The sequence below is a fragment of the Podarcis tiliguerta genome (genome assembly GCF_965153285.1).
Source record: "Podarcis tiliguerta genome assembly, chromosome: 1".
NCBI classification, from domain to species: Eukaryota; Metazoa; Chordata; class Lepidosauria; order Squamata; family Lacertidae; genus Podarcis; species Podarcis tiliguerta.
The window spans coordinates 57113077-57132007 of record NC_139534.1 but is presented as its reverse complement, the minus strand read 5'-3'; the positions used below and the strand labels follow the sequence as shown (position 1 = coordinate 57132007).

At 44.7% G+C, this 18931-nt stretch overlaps 1 protein-coding gene and 1 long non-coding RNA gene across 5 annotated transcripts in view; one reads left to right on the top strand and one right to left on the bottom strand.

The window, feature by feature from the left end:
* MYRF (myelin regulatory factor) overlaps nt 1-13595 on the bottom strand; it is a 92405-nt gene extending 78810 nt beyond the window's left edge. For all 4 annotated transcript variants that reach the window (XM_083416847.1, XM_083416849.1, XM_083416848.1 and 1 more), the window contains exon 1: nt 13479-13595. In XM_083416847.1, coding sequence (XP_083272973.1) covers nt 13479-13524 — 46 coding nt within the window. In that variant the 5' untranslated portion in view covers nt 13525-13595. The remainder of the gene's footprint in view (nt 1-13478) is intronic.
* Nucleotides 13553-18931, top strand: part of LOC310666525 — a 37464-nt gene continuing 32085 nt past the window's right edge. Inside the window, exon 1 of the long non-coding RNA XR_014505948.1 lies at nt 13553-13683. This is a non-coding gene — a long non-coding RNA (uncharacterized lncRNA). The remainder of the gene's footprint in view (nt 13684-18931) is intronic.

The window sequence follows — 18931 nt, the reverse complement described above, 5'->3', positions numbered from 1 at the left end:
CACCTTAAACAGATGATTACAGCTCTTGCTACCCCCCCAAAAATCATGGGTTGGATTCAGGCTTCAAAACTAACAGCTTTTATTTAATTATTTTAGAATTCTAGCAAGTAATTCATCTGAAGACTGAAAGGTGGATGACATTACTTCCTCAGCTTATCTGTGCTTACAAGAGCTCTGTGAAGCAAACTAAAATTGTTTCCATTTTACAGATGAGGCACTGAGACTAAAAGACAAAATACAACATGGCCGTTTAAAAATGCAAGTGCCCAATGTGGGGCTCAAACCCACAACCCTGAGAGTTGTTCTCCATGCAATTCCAGAAATTTTCACCAAGAATTACTAGAAGAGGAGGGCAGGGAGAGAAGGGCAGTTGCCATGAACGGCATGGTTAAATTTCACCAGAAATTATCTCCAAGCTAAAGGCTGTAAAATGTCAAAGCCAGCATTCTGAATTGGCTTAGAAACAGAATGGCACAGAATGGAAAGGTGGATTATACATATAACGAAACAAACTGCTGGTACTTGCAAGTCATCTTCCCTCCAAGTTTTTATCAATCTTTGCTTAAAATCTAGGGGTGTGTTCTGCACCCCTACATGTGATGCAACACTGATGCTCAGCAGACCTGGACAGCATCCCACCTGAATTCCGTGTGTGACCTGGAACTCTCCCCAGAATCTTTGGCAACATGTGGGAGTTACTTGGCAGACAAACTGATGCAGAAAGGGTTCCCTTTACATATAAAGAGAGAATAATGGCTTTATGTTCTATAATAATTAAAGCCACATCAGTCCCAGCCATCACCGCACATTGCTTAGATAAAAGGTCCTTTCCCCTCACACCGTCTCCCAACCTCTGGGTTACTAAGTTCCATAAAGTACCGTATATCCTAATGGACTGCATTTCACTTTCCCCTAAGCCAGAGGCTCCTTTAGGCATTTCTTCCAAAACTACTACAGTCTGATGAGATTGCACCATCCTTCATCACACTCATCCTGAGTTGACATGTAGATCCTCCATGAAAGAATGTCCATTGCCTTTCTTCACCAACCCTGCCCAGTTCACACACAAAAGCTGCCACAACTTTCACTACATCCCAGTGATCCACTTCAGCTGGTGTCCTGAGAAAGACAGAAAAGGGGAAGGAAGGAGGGAAGGACAAATGGGTCTACATTGCTACATGCATTTACCTGTTCTGATCCAACGCATCCTGAGCGTGGCAGCACTCAAGGTGTCACACTTCAACCACGTCTCTGATACCCCCACTGTAACATCACGCTATGATGCTTTGCTTGTCTGATCTGCATCCCACCGCTGCTGCCTGCAGGGTTTTCTATTCCTTTTCTGAGAGGCGGGGAAGGGGGGTGGTGAGGAGGCAGCTGTCAGGCATGGAGGCTGCCACCTCTCCGCAGCATCTCACTCCGATTAGGCACACACTGGGATTTGGGTTTGTGAGGGGATTAGCGAGAGGGGCCAGTCATGTGTTTGTACTGTACCAGCTTCCCCGGGACCCTTCTGTCACAGACTTCCTCCACTAAGCAAAGTACTTTGGAGAAAGCCTCTTAATTTCCTGACACAGCACCAGCCAGTCCTGGAAACAAGAGGCCATCCTCAGCCTCACCACAGGTAAAGGCAGAGGCCTAAAACCCAAATGAGATTCTGCAGCATTGCATGCTTTCTTGGGGGTAAGCCAATGAAGTTAAGCAGAATCCCATGCAACACTCACTGCCTCTCCTCCCTTCCAGATATCCAAGGCACTTCTGCTGTGGTCAGTGATGGGTTTTGGATCCATTTAGATGCTCACTTCTCCGTACCAAGGGAAGAGCACAACACCAGGAAGCCCAGTCACTATCCTGCCTTGGCTTGCAGTCTCAGGACCACACCAAGAAAACCTCATGTGTGGTGAACAAGTCACAAGCCCCAGAAAAAACAATGTCTAAATTCCAGGGGTCAAAAGGAGGAGGGATTTGCCGTCATCAGTGCACTACAGAATGAAGTTGTTAAACTCTCTGTTCCTAAAGGAAACATTCCTCCTGGGTAAGTGAAGAATTAACTAGTCTTGATAAAGACTGGGGGAGGAACCGGGCCAAAAAGAAACCTGCCATATACTAAACAAGAATTGGCTGCTCTGTGCCATCTTTGAGCAGCATGTCCTGCCAAGGTTTTCACATGCTTGCGGATATGAAAGGCTGTACATTTGATTCATCAAAGTGATGCTGCCAGGGAGAGAAGGGTAGATTCACAACAGCCCACCCTCAAAACACAATTAGTGGTGATCATGGGGTATGTGTGGTGTGATCTCTTAACATCCTGGTTTCAGGAGGGCATAACTTAGTCCTTTGCTGCTTACAAAGGGTACTTCAGAGTTGTCAGGATCACGCTGGCTTTATGACTCCAAGTCAGCTGTGGTCACGGGCAATGACAACAGTGCACCATGTGGACAAACAGGCTTCCAGCACTGGAGCTTTCTGTAGTATCTGTTCCAACACCACATTTGATCTGGATGGAAGAATGAGATTCAGGAAGCATTTGTCTTGCTCTGTGGGAAGTTGGGCTGGTCCCTGTGGTTTCTGTGATGCAGCAGAAGACCAGTGGCTCTTTTAAAACAGGGATGGCTTGTTCAAGGGCTGCAGGTCAAGGGCCAAGCCTTCAGAGACTGCATGTCAACAGGGAGCATCAAAAAAAGTTGGTGTGGCTACCCTACAGCCAAACAGCCCCCCTCCTCAGCTGATCCAAGCAGATTAGGGGAGGGGGGATTATCACTCACTCTCTGCTCAAATGATCAGGCCAGTGACCAGAGACAGGGCTATTTACATTCCATCATGGTGCAGGGCTTTTCCCATCCCAGCTCCATGTCTACTTTAACTTATTTTCTCTTTTTTGTTGCCACTGCCAAAACAGGTTGGGTCTTGTGGGAGCAAAATAATTCGTTTGTGAAACCAGGTCGGGCCCCCAACCTGGGAGCCAGCTACCTCTGCTTTAAAAGCACACACTTCCAAATCTATTGACCTCACTGCGATGTATGCAAACAGGTTTAGGACTGCAGTTCTGAGTTTAGGACTCAGAGCAGTGTAGAAGTTAAGATCGCCAGACAAAATCCCTACAGTAAAAAGATCACAATATAACTATCCTTAAAGTACCCAAATGACTCTGCAAATAAACTCACACTCTGCCTTAAAACCTTCACCAATACAAACACTCTCCTTCACACACCGATAACATACTCCTGTTGTAACATACGCCCTTCTCAGACACTTCCAGGCCCCACAGAGAAGAAACTAGCAATGTCAACAGCAAAGTTACAGGAAACTACCTGAGCAGGAATGACAGTATGCATGAACGCAGGTGCTTTAGCGACTTTTACACTTGGCAAATGGCTTGAAGTGCCAAGATTCTTGACTGCTATAAAGTGCTATTTTTCCCATGCCATTGATTGAAGGAACTGGGTTTCATTTCCACCAGCTGAACAGAGACATGACTCCTTTGTATTTAGCCAGTACATTTGACTCCTGGCTGCAACAGCGCTGCAGAAACCCTTTAGTTTTACAAACTTTGGAATTTCTCATTCTACCTCGTCTCCAGCGCCCCTCTCTCCCTACCCTATTAAAGCTTTCAGAGAGTTGCCAAGCTACTCATCCAACTCCATCCCCCCATACACCCGTTTGTTCTTCTTTTTAAGCTGCTCTGCACATCTTTCCTGATACACATTCTTTAACAACCTCTTATCTCATAAATTAGCCAAGAGAGCGAGAGGGATCCCGAATAGCTAAGCTCTGCTGTAACTGTTTCCTTTACGTGAGTGTTAGGCAGAGAGGAAGGTAGGGTTTTCGGAGAATGCCAGCCAAGGGTCAGGCAGTGCTCTCTCTCTCTCTCTCTCTTTCTCTCTCTCTCCCCACCACCCCCAAATACTCTCCACCTTCTCTTTGATATAAAATACAAACGCTCTATGTAAACACTCCCTGAACAGCACGGACAGACCGAAATTAAGTGCTTTACCTTCCTTGTGAAAAAGCCTCAAACCCACCACTTTTAACCTCTGCACACATTCCTTCTCTTATGACTCCCCCCACCGACCTCATCTAAACTTAGGCAAAATGCCAGTAAATACTCCCCAAAGTTTAGCTAATCCGAAACCAGAATACTGAGTTAAGATGCTATGGCCAACACTGTTTTCAGTCTCCCTCTCAATGCAATTTCACCGTACAGAACAAAACAGATACTAGATCTCAGAAATATCTTGATCTATACTCTCTATCTAGAAAACAGAAGAATGTAGGGAAGCCATTCCATGTATGTCGGTGTGACATCAATACATTTAACTCTACTCCTCTGGTAATTTTTTCACTTCCATTTTGCCCCAACACTGAAATTACTCTCACCTTCATCTTTTTCTTGCCTCTTGCTATTTGTACTTGGAACAGCAAGCCCTTATTCTCTGGCAATGAGTGAACAAGACAATGAAGGATTCTGTGCTGGGTCACGTTGTGTATCAACACTATCTAGAGAAGGGATGCAGGGCTTGTGGCCCTCCAAATATTGCTTGACTTCAACTCTCATCAGCCCCAGCCCAGCTGGAATCCAATAACAGGTTACTCATCCCTGATCTGGGGTATTGGTGTTGTGTCATGCACCTGACACTCCACCACTATTTTCTTTAGGGTCCCTACATGCAAAGACAGGCTGCAGCGGATTGAGAGGATGAAACCAATAGAAGGTCCAATGGTCAAGAAGACAGTTTCTGCATGTGCTGTAGAGGGACGTGAGGGGCAGATGGGGCTCATCAACCTGGGAAGGTAGGCCATCTAGGAGAAGGAAAACTCTGATCCTAAATCTACACTGCCTTGCAGGATATCTTCAGGAATAGAAAAGGCTAAGGAGTAACTCCTACACAAATCCAGAGTGGAATCCCTAAGGCGGTTGGATGGCGTCTTGTATGCTTCCTTTCTGCAACTCCTGCAGCCAAGCTGGCACCAAAAATATTGCTCTGCTTTCCTTTGGACCACATCGGGGGGGGGGCAGGTCTTGTTGACTAGGCAGTCCAGGACCCCCATACACATACAAGGCTTGTGCCTTGGGGAGGTTACTTCAGTGCTGCTAACACAGCAGTTTGACTTCACCTTCAGGGGCACACTCCATTGTCTCTCGGAACAGGCGGGTGACGGCAACAATTGCACTTTTAAATGCTGTTTAACAGAGGATATTTCAGCAGGTACATTTTTTATACCCCTGCATCACAGGCTCCATTTTCCAAAATTCCTTCTTGAAGGAATTCCAGTTAAAGATACAGGAACACCATCTTCCTCAGAATCGGATACCCCTGAGGAAATCCAGGAGAAACAGACATTAACAGTTGGCTTCATGTTGCAGGATGGATTTAAAGGAGAGCCCTGGGCCGAAAAGACGGGAGATTATTGATCTAAAGAGATGAACATTCACAGAACTAGAGGTCACACCCTCAGCCCCAGTCTAAAGGTAAAAAATATCTATCCCAATAGCAAGTCACCCAAGCAACCCACACAAGCAGGTAAGAATCAGAGCTTTTTCCAGCTGTAATTCAGAGATCTTTCCAAAGCCTTCTTCGGTGAGCTACTAGACACCTATATCCCTCTATCTTTCCTCCTTACACTCAATCCTTCCCTGCCCACAGGACCATCAGCCTTCAAAGATACATAAATTTCACCTGTGCTAATATACATATAGATATTGGAAAGAAGCTTAATTCTGAAATGGCATACAATGAATTGAACTGCTTACTGTAGGGTTAGATGTGCTGAAAATTCCATTTCTAGGGAGCCAATTAAATATCTTTAATTATTTCTGAGGTGGTTCTCTAAAACAATAAAAAGAATTTAGAAAAGACCATCACAAGCAAAAATACTAAAACACAGCCAGTTTGAAATAACTATTTCCTCGCCACACAGTATGTGGGTTGTACTGCTCTGCAACCAGAAGTAAAGGTAAAGGTAAAGTGGACCATTAGATCCAGTTGCGGACGACTCTGGGGTTGCGTGCTCATCTCGCTCTATAGGCCAAGGGAGCCAGCGTTTGTCCGCAGACAGCTTCCGGGTCATGTGGCCAGCATGACTAAGACGCTTCTGGAGAACCAGAGCAGTGCACAGAAATGCCGTTTACCTTCCTGCCGAAGCCAAACCTATTTATCTACTTGCACTTTGATGTGCTTTCGAACTGCTAGGTGGGCAGGACCTGGGATCAAGCAACGGGAGCTCACCCTGTCGCGGGTATTCAAACTGCTGACCTTCCGATCGGCAAGCCCTAGGTTCTGTGGTTTAGACCACAGCACCACCCGCATCCCTGCAACCAGAAGTAGTGATGCCCAAATCTATAACCCTACTCACAAAAGAACAGACCATTCATGAGTCCGTAATAGTCTTATTTTCTTATATACCACCTTCTTTCTATCATGAAGCCCAAGACAGTGCATATGTGGTCACCAGGCCAGTTATCCATCCAGACACTGACCAGACATAGACTTTCTTGGCTTCAGCCTCAGGTGCCTTCAGACCACATCATGATAATTAGAGAGGAAGCTCTCCGTTGTAATGCTAGAATCTCCAAAACCTTGACGCTTACAATAAATAAGAATTTTGAACACTGCCCCTGTCTAAACAAACAAACAAACAAACAACCCCAATTCTCAGAAAGGCATCAGGAGGTGCTCCATCCAGCAGGGAGAGTTCTCTCATGGGAGTGGACATTACTGATTTCAGAATGTGCCTTAAAACACTATTTGCAGCATAAAATCACACATCTTATATCTAATTGTCAGTATCTCACACTACGCACAGTTCATTTATGAAATTGTCACAGAATGTAGCAACAGCAACAAGCTTAGATTAATTTGGTACATAGTTATGTTCATAGAGGATAAAACGACAGTGTTAAACTGATGTCTGGAATCAGTAACAGACTAGAAAAAGGACCAATAAACTGAAGCTCAATAAAGAGATGTTGTTGGTGAGCCTTCTTTCTACCTGTGCCAGTAGGTGATGGCTGACCAAAACTGGATAAGATTTTATTCCTCTCAGCCTTGAGGACCAGGTTCATAGTCAAAGTGCTATAGATTTGGTTTTACCCTCATAGAACCAAGGAGCCTTGATGGCATGAAGTTATAATTGGCATGCCAGCTATGCTTTCTCCTAGATAAAGATAGATTGGGCAAAGTTCTTCACATTCAGGTAACATCTCAGCTGGATTACCACAGTGCACTGTACATGGGACTGCCCTTGGAGACAGTTCAAAAACTACACAGTTAATTGCTAACTGATACAAGTAGTATGGAACACATTTTTCCAGTTTTAAAACAAACACACTGACTCACTGCCCATTTTCAAACCCAAGTCCTGGTGCTGATCTTAATTTTTAACTCCCTTAACTACTCGGAAACAGACCACCCCAAGGACTGTCTACTAGCCAGGCAAGCTTATGTGGTAAGAAACTACTCCAAGCGTGAGGGAACATGAAGAGTTTAGACAAGCAGGGGCATATGAGACAGTATTTTCAATTAGAGAATCACAATTTTGAAACACCTCTCTAGGGAAGCTCACCTTGTGCTAAAACTAATACCTTTCTGAGTCTGGAATTACTTCTTTTTTTCCTCTCCTACACCTTGTACTTGCTGTGTTTATAAGTGTTGTTTTTTACCCTCCTCGTCTCATTTTATGCTGCTTTATTTTTGATTAATGTATTAATGTTGTGTTTTATGTGTTAAGGAAGTGAAGGGATCTTCCAAATCAATGGCTATCAGCCACAGTGTTTAAATGGGGCCTCTATGTTCTGATGTGGTATATCACTTAGTAACAATTCCTAGAGGACAAACAACTGGGAAGGCAACAGCCTTCACAGGATGCATGTGGGTTTTTCCTGGACATTTCTGATTGGCTGCTGTTGGACAGGGTTTGTTGAATTAGATGTGACATTGGTCTAATCCAGCAGGTCTCTAATGTCCTTAAGGCCAGAGGTAGTCAACACGGTGCCCTCAGGATGTTGCTGGACTCCAGCAGCCTCAGATGGAGGGGCCTATGGCCAGCGGGGACAGGGTTTGCAGACCACAACATCTGGAGGTCGCCTCATTGGCTACCTCTGTTTTCAAAATATATTTTTAATTTTTAAAAGATAAATAAATAAATTTTGTATAAATAGATTTTTAATATATATATATATGCTACCTTCCAAGCAATTCACGAACTCAGAGGGGAGCCTTACTTGCAAGAACGCAAAGGCCTCCATTTGCTGCTGGTGTTTAAAAGCTGAACTCCACAGAAGTTGAATGGCTGGGGTGGGCAGAGAGGGTTCGGCTCTCCTGCATTGTCAGTATGCAGTCTCATGGAGGAGGAGGAGGAAGACAGAGCTCTCTCTGGGCTGAACTTATTTAAATTATTGAGAAAACAGTCATATAAACTTACCTTTGTTTGCCTTGCTTGCTAATGTAAAGATGATCAACCTCCATGTTTGTTTAAGTGATCTGTCCCATCCCCCCCCCCCACTCCCAAGTCTCAGCACTTTGTACCAGTAACTCAATTCCAGATTTCAAGCACAGGGTGGGAATTGTGCTATTAGGCATGTACCCATTTAATATTCATTGAAATGGTCAGGTCTCCTGTGAGTATCCAAGAAGCCTGATTTAGGAGGAAAGGGGGGGGCATTGCCTCCAGACATTTCTGACTACAACTCCCATTGTCCCTGACCATGGACCACGCTGACTGGCACTGATGGAGTTGTGACTCCAACCCCACCCCACCCTACCCTAGATGGTTAAGCCCAGTCAAAGACAACTATGGGGTTGCAGCACTTATCTCGCTTTCAGGCCAAGGGACCCGGCATTTGTCAACATCTGAAGGACACCATATTAGCTTCCCCTGCCATAAAATCTTCCAGTTTGAGTGTTTACCTCTACCCACATTGAGGAAGTGCATGAGAGAGTGAAAGCGAGTGTGTGAAACCCCCAAGGCTGATCTTTCTGTGATGGGCAAGGGGAAGATGTAAGCCCAAAGAGCTGATTATGAGCATGCTTGCTATACCTGTTAAATCGTTATTAACTATCTCGACTTGGCTAACTTTAGTAGGAGAGGCGGGGGAATTAACTGCTGGGCTGACATAGACTGACCATTTTTTTGTCTGACCTCGTGGGGCTATTCTTAAATCAAATCAATATAAGTTCCCCATCTTTTAGAGATATTTTAAAGTTGCATTTTAGGCATCAAATATATATCATTAACGACACTTTGTCTTGCAGATCAACTCAAAATGGATTCAGAAATCATACCAAAAAAGCTTTTTGTGAATGTTGTTCATGTGAGGTCAAATGCAAGAGAAGCCATTTCTAAATCAAGTGTACATTCTAGCCAATGTAATCTTTATATTCGCAATACAGATAAGGGAAAAGCAAAACCCAATTCAAACATCATTTGTGAGCAAACTCGCAAGCTACAAGGAGTATACATTTGTCTGAATGCATGTTATAGAACTCCCAATACCATCTCTTAGGGATTCTGAACTAACTCAAGATATCAGGATTTTGGAAAATCAACCACCTGAGAAGATTAGAGCAAGACAGCAGGCATAGAAGGCAAACAATCCATATCAGGATAATCCATATCCACGTAATGTTCCTTTTTTGGTAAGCATTTCCTTCACATCTTCACCTATCGTATATAGCTACAGACTCTGCTCAAATCAAATGTAAATACAATGCATAGGAAATAAAGAAATAAAGAAACCACCCTCCAAACCTTTATGAAATTTACACACTCAAAAAGGGAAATTACACAACTTGCAGGGACTAAAAAGTGCCCTACTTGTCAAAAGCTCAATCATCAGCAAGACTGGAGGAGAAATATAGTAGAGTAGCTTTTGTCAAATTTCATTTCCCTAGAAAGTAGAATCAGGAAGATGTAACTGACAGTCACAGTCTCTGAAAGAAAGTGGATAAAAGGAACTAATCAAAACATGAAATCTCCAATCCTATACCCAGTCACCTGGGAGTAAGTCCTATGGAACTCAATGAGACTTACTTCAGAGAAGGCAGGTAGAGGATTGCACTGTAAGACAGTTCGGCTGAGGCAAGGCTGCCAAAATTTGAGTCTGAATGTTTAGAAACATTTGCATTTCAGGCAAAAAGCTTCATCTCCATCAAATACTACTTTAAAGATTTCCACACAACCCACCCCTGTTTTCTTTGTTGGGCAAGCAATATCTGCCAAATGTCTCCCTGGCACAAAGCTGTAGCCCAGGGGTAGGCAACCTAAGACCTGTGGGCTGGATGTGGCTCAATTGCCTTCTCAATCTGGCCCACGGACGGTCCGGGAATCAGCGTGTTTTTACATGAGTAGAATGTGTCCTTTTATTTAAAATGCATCTCTGGGTTATTTGTGGGGCATAGGAATTCATTCATTCCCCTCCCCCAAACAGCCCACCACATGGTCTGAGGGACGGTGGACTGGCCCACGGCTGAAAAAGGTTGCTGACCCCTGTTGTAGCCCCTTTCAAAATTAGGCACTATTACTGCTAGGCTGAATAGGCACAAAAACAAGAGTCAGGAAGAGCCGATACTATGAAGTGTGCCTAAGCATTAGACAAACTAAAAACACAGTTACATACTGCCAATCTAGCTAAGTGGACATAAAAACAGTCCCTTTTAATAAATTCCAGAGGGTTAGCCTTGTTAGTCTGTTGCATGTCAGTCTGTCATTTAATAAAGATCAATTCGACAACTCTTCACTACTCACATGTTAAAGCATTTCAGGCAAAAGGAGGCTTCATGGTGGGAAACAGAAGACGGAAGAGGATACAGACTACGTTCATTTTTAATTACTGGTATTAAGCCATCTTGCACTGATGGGGTTTTCTTTCAGCCTCAAGTCCTTCCAAACCACACAAGCTTAAGGATGGGACTCAAAATAAGAATTGTTGCAAAAATTGTTCATAAATGTGAAATTTCTTTTTCATTTGAGGCTGAATCTTTGTTATACAATTGTATTTATATACTGCACCAAACTGCAAGGGTCGAGAGAAAGTCACACAACACTTTATCTTAAGCAATGTTTACAAAAGACCTGTACAGCAAGCCAGTATTATCATCCCTGTGTGAAGACGGGAGGCTGTGGATGAGAGAATAAAAGGCATGGCTAAGGCCACCCAGTGAGTCTGTGGGCAAAATGGAGATTTGAACTAGGGGCTTTATTAGATTGCACTCTTAGCCACTAGGCTACGTCAGTTCACAATTACACACAGGTCATCTGGTGAAGGGCAGCTATGACTTAAGCACATGTTTAGGGTTTGGTTTGTGGACCCGTAAGGTCTGCTCTACATGCTTCCACAGACAGCTTTGTTACTGTACTCTACCACTTCTACATAAACCTGAATTCAGGTTAATCTGCCACATCACAGCATGTGAAGACGTTGGCAATATCATTAGTGTGCTTAACTCTCGGAAGAAAGGAAGAGTGCAAAGTGATGTCAAATCCCAGGCTTGATCAATGTATTAAACTGACCCTTAAGTCCATGGAAGATTATACTGCCATTCAGCCTGTCAACAACAGAAGTGTACTGGGCATGTCTTAATAATTAATTGTGTAGGATAATATCCCTATGTGCAATAGGTAAAGGTGCAGAATTTCAGCACATCTGGGGATGTGCAAAGGGAACATCATTAGTAAAAAATAAGGCAGTTTTGCCAGTTACTCTGGAAACACAAATAAAAAGGTGTAGGGAAAGGTTATAGAGGAAGAAAAGCAAGAAAAATCACACGACTGGGGAAACTATAGAAAAAAGAAGGATACAGGACTGAAAATAGGAAACACAGAACCCAAATGTAGAAATAAGGGAAATGATGTTGAGGATACACGAAGAGGAGAGAGAAAAACTGAGAAAGGATTCCCAAAGGCAACAGGCATTATGCTCACTTCTAAAAAACCAATGCTCAAGTTCAAGACTTTAACATTTTACTAAATGGTTAATGAAAGCCATGACTCTCCAGGCTGCTGTTGGCTTTTCAGAGCAGCAACAACAATAACACACTTTTCTCCTGTGGGGACTAATAGCAGCTTCAGGGAGGGAGGGGGGTTGGGTGGGACTTATTTTGGGAAACCATAACAGGGAAAGGGTCAAACATCCCATTTTCTAATCAGAGTTCACAAATCCAATCAATTTAGAAGCTCCCAGGTCCATTATAAAAATGGGGGGAAACCCAGACGATCTAAACACATGACCCCCTCTCATATATATATATATATATACACCTTTCATATATACACCTTTCATGTGGAGACAAATAAAAAGTGGAGACAAATATGTCTGATGCATGTACTCCCATGTACGCAATGGAGAATAGGTTCGTGCTGATATTTCACCTGTGGCAGTTGGCAATGTGCTACAGGAAATGGCACCAGTGCCCTGCTTTGTACTGGTGGCTGACATTTATTTATTTTTATAAACTGCTCTTCTGCTAAGACTGGTACTCCAAACAGCTGCTAACAATTAAAATTCATGACAAAGACACAATACAGGATGTTAGGAATACATGGTGGGAGGGTGAATAATAAGGTACAGTATGACTCTGGGATTGCTTTTGCCACAAGAAACTAACATGGCTACGCCCTTGGGGAAAGGTAATGAAGGCAGAGCAATGAACAAGGCCTTGAACTAGAAGAAGCTGGGCATCTCATTGGCTTATGTCTGGAAGACCTCTTTGTCTGAGAGGCAGAGACTGAGGACACAACTACTTATGACACATGTGCCTCTCTGGAATTTATCACACAATTTGGCAACGATCTCCCCCCCTTTTGTTTGTGAAAGCTTCAATATGTGTCCAATTCACATCTTCCTCAACCCATTTCTGTAAGGCTCCCAGGACACCTGCACACCAGCAAACAGGAGCATTTACAAGATCAGCTCTAAAAGGTACTTGCAACGTGTGATATAGTTTCCTTCATGGAGTCTTCTTACTCCATCCATCTATCTTTTTATTACTGACAATGACCACCACAGGATTCTTACTCTCAGTTTTGAATAAGTCTGGAAAGTACCTTTCTGAGTGAGAGAGAAAAGTGAACTTTATACGTGTGTTTTGAGAAAGAGAAAATAACTTTAGGGCAACAACTCTTTGGCCTGGGGGCAGAATCGGTACCCGGATCCCTCATTCGGAGAGCCACGACGGGAAGCCCTCGGTCTTTGGAGGGAAGTTTGCGGCGTCACAACTTTTGAAACCCTTTTTAAAACAACAGCCCCTTCGTCAAAACTTCCTGCAGTTCAGAGAAGTCCCCGCACCCTTTCGCTCACAAAACTTTGCCGCCCGGCGCGCGTCGCGCTGAGGGGGGCCGCCGGCGGGCACGCGGCGCCGTCGGGGCAGCTCTCGCGGCGGACCTCCGAATAAACAACGCCGCTCGAGGGGGAACGAGGAACAGCGCGGGCGTCGAGCTCGGCGTCCCGTCGCGCCGCGTGCGCCGCCTTGGCGCTCACCTACCTTCGAAGAAGCGCCGCAGAGCCTCCTTCTCGTCCACCACCTCCATAGCTGTGCCATGCACCAAGCGGCCGGGCTAGTCTGCGAGCCCGCAGGGGGGCATCCCCCCGGCCAGGGCGCCCCGAGCAGTGGAACGGAGCGCGCGCCCCGCAAGTGACCCTGCTGTCTGCCGCGCTGCTGTGGCCCCGCTTGACCCGCTTGCGCTGAGGTGAGTCTGCCCCTCTCTCTCTCGTTCCCTTTCGTCCCGCTCAGGAGCCGGCGCGCTTCCCCCGGGGAGACGCGTCCCCAGCAGCCTTCCCCGGCAGACGCCGCGCACCGGCCTCTCCACGCCGCTTGGCACTCAACTTCGGCGGGCTGCTGCTGCTCCTGTTGCCGCTGCTGCGCTCTGGCTCTTTGCGGACGCCCCGGCCTCTCCCCTCACGCCCTCCGCCCCTTCTCCCCGCCGCCGCCGCCGCCGCCGCCTCCGCCTCCCGCTCCTCTCGCGGCCGCCTCCAGGGCTCCTGCAACTCCGCCGGCCGGAGCTGGCGTTGCCTGGGGCCAAGCTAGAGGGCGCGCCGAGCAGCGAGGGCCTCAGCAGGGTTACGGCGGGCATGGGGTTTCCTCCCCCCCCGCCGAAGGTTTGTTTATTGGCTTCTTTATTCTTCGAAGGATTTATACTACGCCTTTCCAATTCCAAAGTGGGAGCGCCTTAAAGCCTTGCCCCGCGGCGCCACCCCTCCCCCAAGGGTACGATTAGGTCCGGGGCGCCGCTCAGAGGAATAGGCAAAAGTGGCCCGGAAAGCGGCAGGTCTAGATTGCCACATTTTTGTGTAAGGAACACACGCGGATATCTGAGAGAGGGATCATTCAGTTCGGACATTTAGAGTGCATTCAATGCACATGACTTCCCCCAAAGAGTTCTGGGAACCGTAGTTTCCTTCGCACCCAGTGCCCTTAACAAACTACAGTTCCCAATATTGTTTTTTTTTGGGGGGGGGAGTCATATGCTCTTAATGTGTGTCAGGATGTGCTTTGAATATATGATGTAGCTCTGAGTCAAAAATGTATGCATGTAACTATCATTTAATCCTGGGGAGGGAAACCTTTGCTGGCGCAAGGACTGCATTCGTTTTGGGGGGCATATGTATGTCAGTGGTGGGCAGGGAGGGCTAGAAGCAAGAGTGCATAGAGCAACTAATGTAAATTTTAACTTTGTACAGTAAGCGATAGTTTCCACACAATCTTGCACATCTTTTTCTATCCTCCATTCAAACAAGAGACATCATTGAAGGACACATTCCACCCAGGCAAAAACATTCAAAGAGGGTGTGAAGTAGGGCCAGGGCAGGCTGTGGCCTGGAGAGCATTCCAAGGGCCAGATAGGACCCGAGGGCCACATTTAGCCACCCTGCACTCGAGGTTCCTCTCTCCAATTGGTATCATAATGCTCTTTCTAAATGTGTTTTATTGTATTCTAACTACTCTTTTTAGCTAGTTTGTTTTTTTATTTTTATTTTTTGCATTTTTTATTTCACATAAACATGTGGATCTTAATATGATGATTTTCCCCTCAGCATCTCTTTCATAACTCTATTCTTATAAATCCTTTGTCATTCCATAGTTCAAATTTTTGCTACAAGTTTTCTGTCGATCCTACCAATGTATGTAATTGTTTGCAGTAGTTTTTCAAATAAATTATAAACCTTCCTTCTTCTTTATTAAAGACCTTCCTGGTTTCTGATTCTTCCTGTCAGTTTTGCCATCTCAGCATAGTTCATCAATTTTATCTGCCACTCTTTTTTGTACTATCTTTCTACTTCAGGAAGCTAGTTTGTTTTTATTACTTTATATTTTGGAATGATGTTTTTAAAATGTTGTAAGCCGCCTTGGGAGAGAGGCAGGGTATAAATTGAATCTTGCACAGCTGTCATAGTGAGGGAGACCTTTGTCCATGAACAGCATGGGGGAGGAAGGTCTTATGGGGCATCCTGCCCACATTCACACATCCAGCATCCGTACCCGTATGGTTGATGGTATTGAAAGCTGCCTTGGAGAATCGACATGGCCACAACACACACACACAGAGCAAACGAGCAACTGGCCCAATCAAACAGGGTGAGCAGAAGGCAGACAATAAAGAAGAGTTACAGTTTAGGGTCACTCACACTGGCATATCTGTATTTGCTACTCAGCTTGTAAAGAGAGCCACCACGAAACCCAGCCTCCCAGAGGATAGGATTTAGCAAACCTGGGTTTGAAGCATTCATAAGTTACCTTTAGTTTTCACATACACTTGTAAAATAGTTTGTGGGGACCTTAGAAAGGTAATACAGTACAGTGGTACCTCGGGTTAAGTACTTAATTTGTTCCGGAGGTCCGTTCTTAACCTGAAACTGTTCTTAACCTGAAGCACCACTTTAGCTAATGGGGTCTCCTGCTGCTGCCGCGCCGCCGGAGCACAATTTCTGTTCTCATCCTGAAGCAAAGTTCTTAACCTGAAGCACCATTTCTGGGTTAGCGGAGTCTGTAACCTGAAGCGTATGTAACCTGAAACGTATGTAACCTGAGGTACCACTGTGCTTGGAAGTGACTGCCAAATACTAGAAAGAATTTACCCTCCAGGCATAGGATTTCAAATAAAAGCTTCCTTAGAACTTGATAAATTTTATGTATTATTTTAGGAATTTAATGAATTATATTGGAGTAGTTGTCTTGCAGGCAGCGCACATTTACTCTCAGGTAAATGTACACATTATATTTACCTGAAAGTAAGACCTATGAAGGGCAATGGGACTGATTTCCTGGTACAGAGGGAGCCAAACTGGTGTTCTCCAGATGTTCCTGGACTACAGTTCCTATCACCCCTGAACTTTGGAGGGAGGTACTCTCCAACATCCAGAGAGCACCACTAAGTGAGTTTAGGATTGCAGCCTTTTAAGTCTCGTTGTGCATTTCTGGGCCCTCTTACATGGAACGAAGTGAGATTTTCTGTAGGTAAACATACATGTGGCTGTATTCACTTCCACAGGTTACAGCCGATTATTTCTTCAGAAGTTACATTTAAAGGTTCTAATCAGTGAGATCTTGTGCTAATAAAAAAATAGCTAAAGATTAAAATGAATTTGAGCAACATTTTAGGCAGGTACATGTGCATATTTTACTTTCCTCCAGCTCTGATAAGTAGAAACAATGGCATGTTACTCAACCAATGTCCAGCCTGGCTATTACTTGCTGCACTAGCATGAGATGTCAGTTTGGTACAGCAATTGCGGTACCTAATAATAGCTCAGAGCACTTTCTGTTACATAGATGCAAGTAAAGATCTGCCTCCCACAACCCCCTTCAGTTCCTCCTTCAAATCTTAATACATGGCTTGTGTCTGAAGGCTGATGACCTTCAGGATTTTAAGGACAGTTTGTATCTCCGGAAAACCCACACCACATTCCTCTTTCCCCACCCCTCTGATTCATTGCCCACTGAAGGTGAAAGGGATTTTTTTTCCACATCAGCACAACAATATAATCCGTCCCCTTATGGCAATAAATTATCTTTTACACTGGTGGTTGTCACTTTAAAGGATGAGAACATTTTCACCCTTGTTCATGTGATCATCTCACCACCAGAATGGAGAGCTCTTTTTCAGGACGAGGGGGTCAACTTACAGGATTCTTGTTTTGACTCACCTTCACATAGAATCACAGAGACCCTGGAAGAGACTAAATCATCCCTGACAGATGGCTATCCAACCTTTGCTTAAAAATCTCCAGTGAATGAGAGTCCACCACCTTGCAAGAGAGTTTGTTGCACTGTTAAATAGTTCTTACTGTCAGAAAGCTCTTCCTGATGTTTAGTAGGAATCTCTGTTCTTGTAACTTGAATCCATTGGTTTCGGTCCTACCCTCCAGAGCTTGCTCCATTTCCCGTGTGACAGCCCTTTAGATATTTGAAGATGGCTGTTGTATCTCCAGTTCTGGGCACCACAATTTAAGAAGGATATTGACAGGCTGGAACATGTGCAGAGGAGGGTGACCAAGAAGATCTGGAAACCAAGCCTTATGAGGAATGGTTGAAGGAGCTGGGTATGTTTAGGTTGGAGAAGAGAAGACTGACAGGTGACTCTTCACTTCTGTCTGTTACTGAACCAGCCATGGCATCTAAGCTGCAAGAAGATGTCTATAGGCAAGCATCAGAACCCCGAGGTCCATCAAGCACAGCCAGGTGGAAAATAGTTTTTCAGGGTGTGGAGCCAACTATTGCAGCCCATGAGCCATACTTTGGAATGACCTGCAGATACAACTACAAACTAATTTTGAATGAGGCAGCCTTTTTGTTGTTGCCATTGTTGGACAATTTCAAGTCAGAACTCGATGACTATATGAATCTATAGATGTTTTAAAAGTTTGTAAAAGTTTACATTTCCTCTCTTTCAGATCTGACTTCTTTTCCTTCCATATTTCTTGGATTTTCCAAGTTGTTGTAAGTTAATGACATAAACCAGTGACTTAACAAACAAGCAAAATGAAGACAAAAAATACTCTACAAACTCTGCTGAAGCTAAGAGCTTCCCTGTCTGTTTCCTCAGTTCAATGAAGCTGCAGCTTTGGGAGGAGCTGTTGCTTCAGCAACAAAGCAGCTCAGAATAGGAATTTATGTAGGAGTCTTCACCCCATATTGACTAACAGCCAGACCCTCATCTGGGCAGGTGCTTCTATGGGTTCTTCCCCTGACATCTAAGTAGTCTTATGTGCTACTAACCAGGCACTTTGGAGACAGCTCTGAAGCTTCTGCCTGACTTTCTGACTCCTCTGCTCTTGGAGAAATTGGAGACAGGGAGAAACAGAGACATAGAGAGACAGTGCTGACCAGTAACCCAGGCAACTGCTGTAGGGACCTCTAGCTCTCAAGCAGGGATATTTGGAAACATTGGTTCTTTGTGGCCATTGGCAGCATGGTGATCTGCTGGAGGGTCCTGCTCCACTTCTCTGACGTTTAAGGTCTGGCCAGGGCTGAACACTGACACTCCACTATGTACATGCACATGTGCATGTCATATGCACACACGTCTTTGAAAATATATCTTTGCTCTTCCAGTGCTTCTTGAATCTTCTCCCAGAGCCAGAAGCTGCAAGAAACACAGAAGCAGCCACAGCCTGCATGAAGAAGCCCTGACCTGTGTGAGGCAAAGAACTGGCTGCTCTGACAGTTGTTTCCACAGTTGTTTCCTCTGAGATCTGTTGTGACTCAGAGATTCAGAAGCAGAGTAGCAATGAAAATAACTAAGGCCTGGGTAGAAACTTGTAAATACTTCCAACCATTCTTTGTAGCTCTTGTCTGTTTTATTATATATTCCGTATATTGTAAGCCACTTCAAGTAGGCAGGAAAGAAATACTCATGAAATGCATGTGCACACCACAAAACTCAACATGGAGAATGGGATTATCACCTTCTATGGTGCTGTGTTGATGAGATGATAATA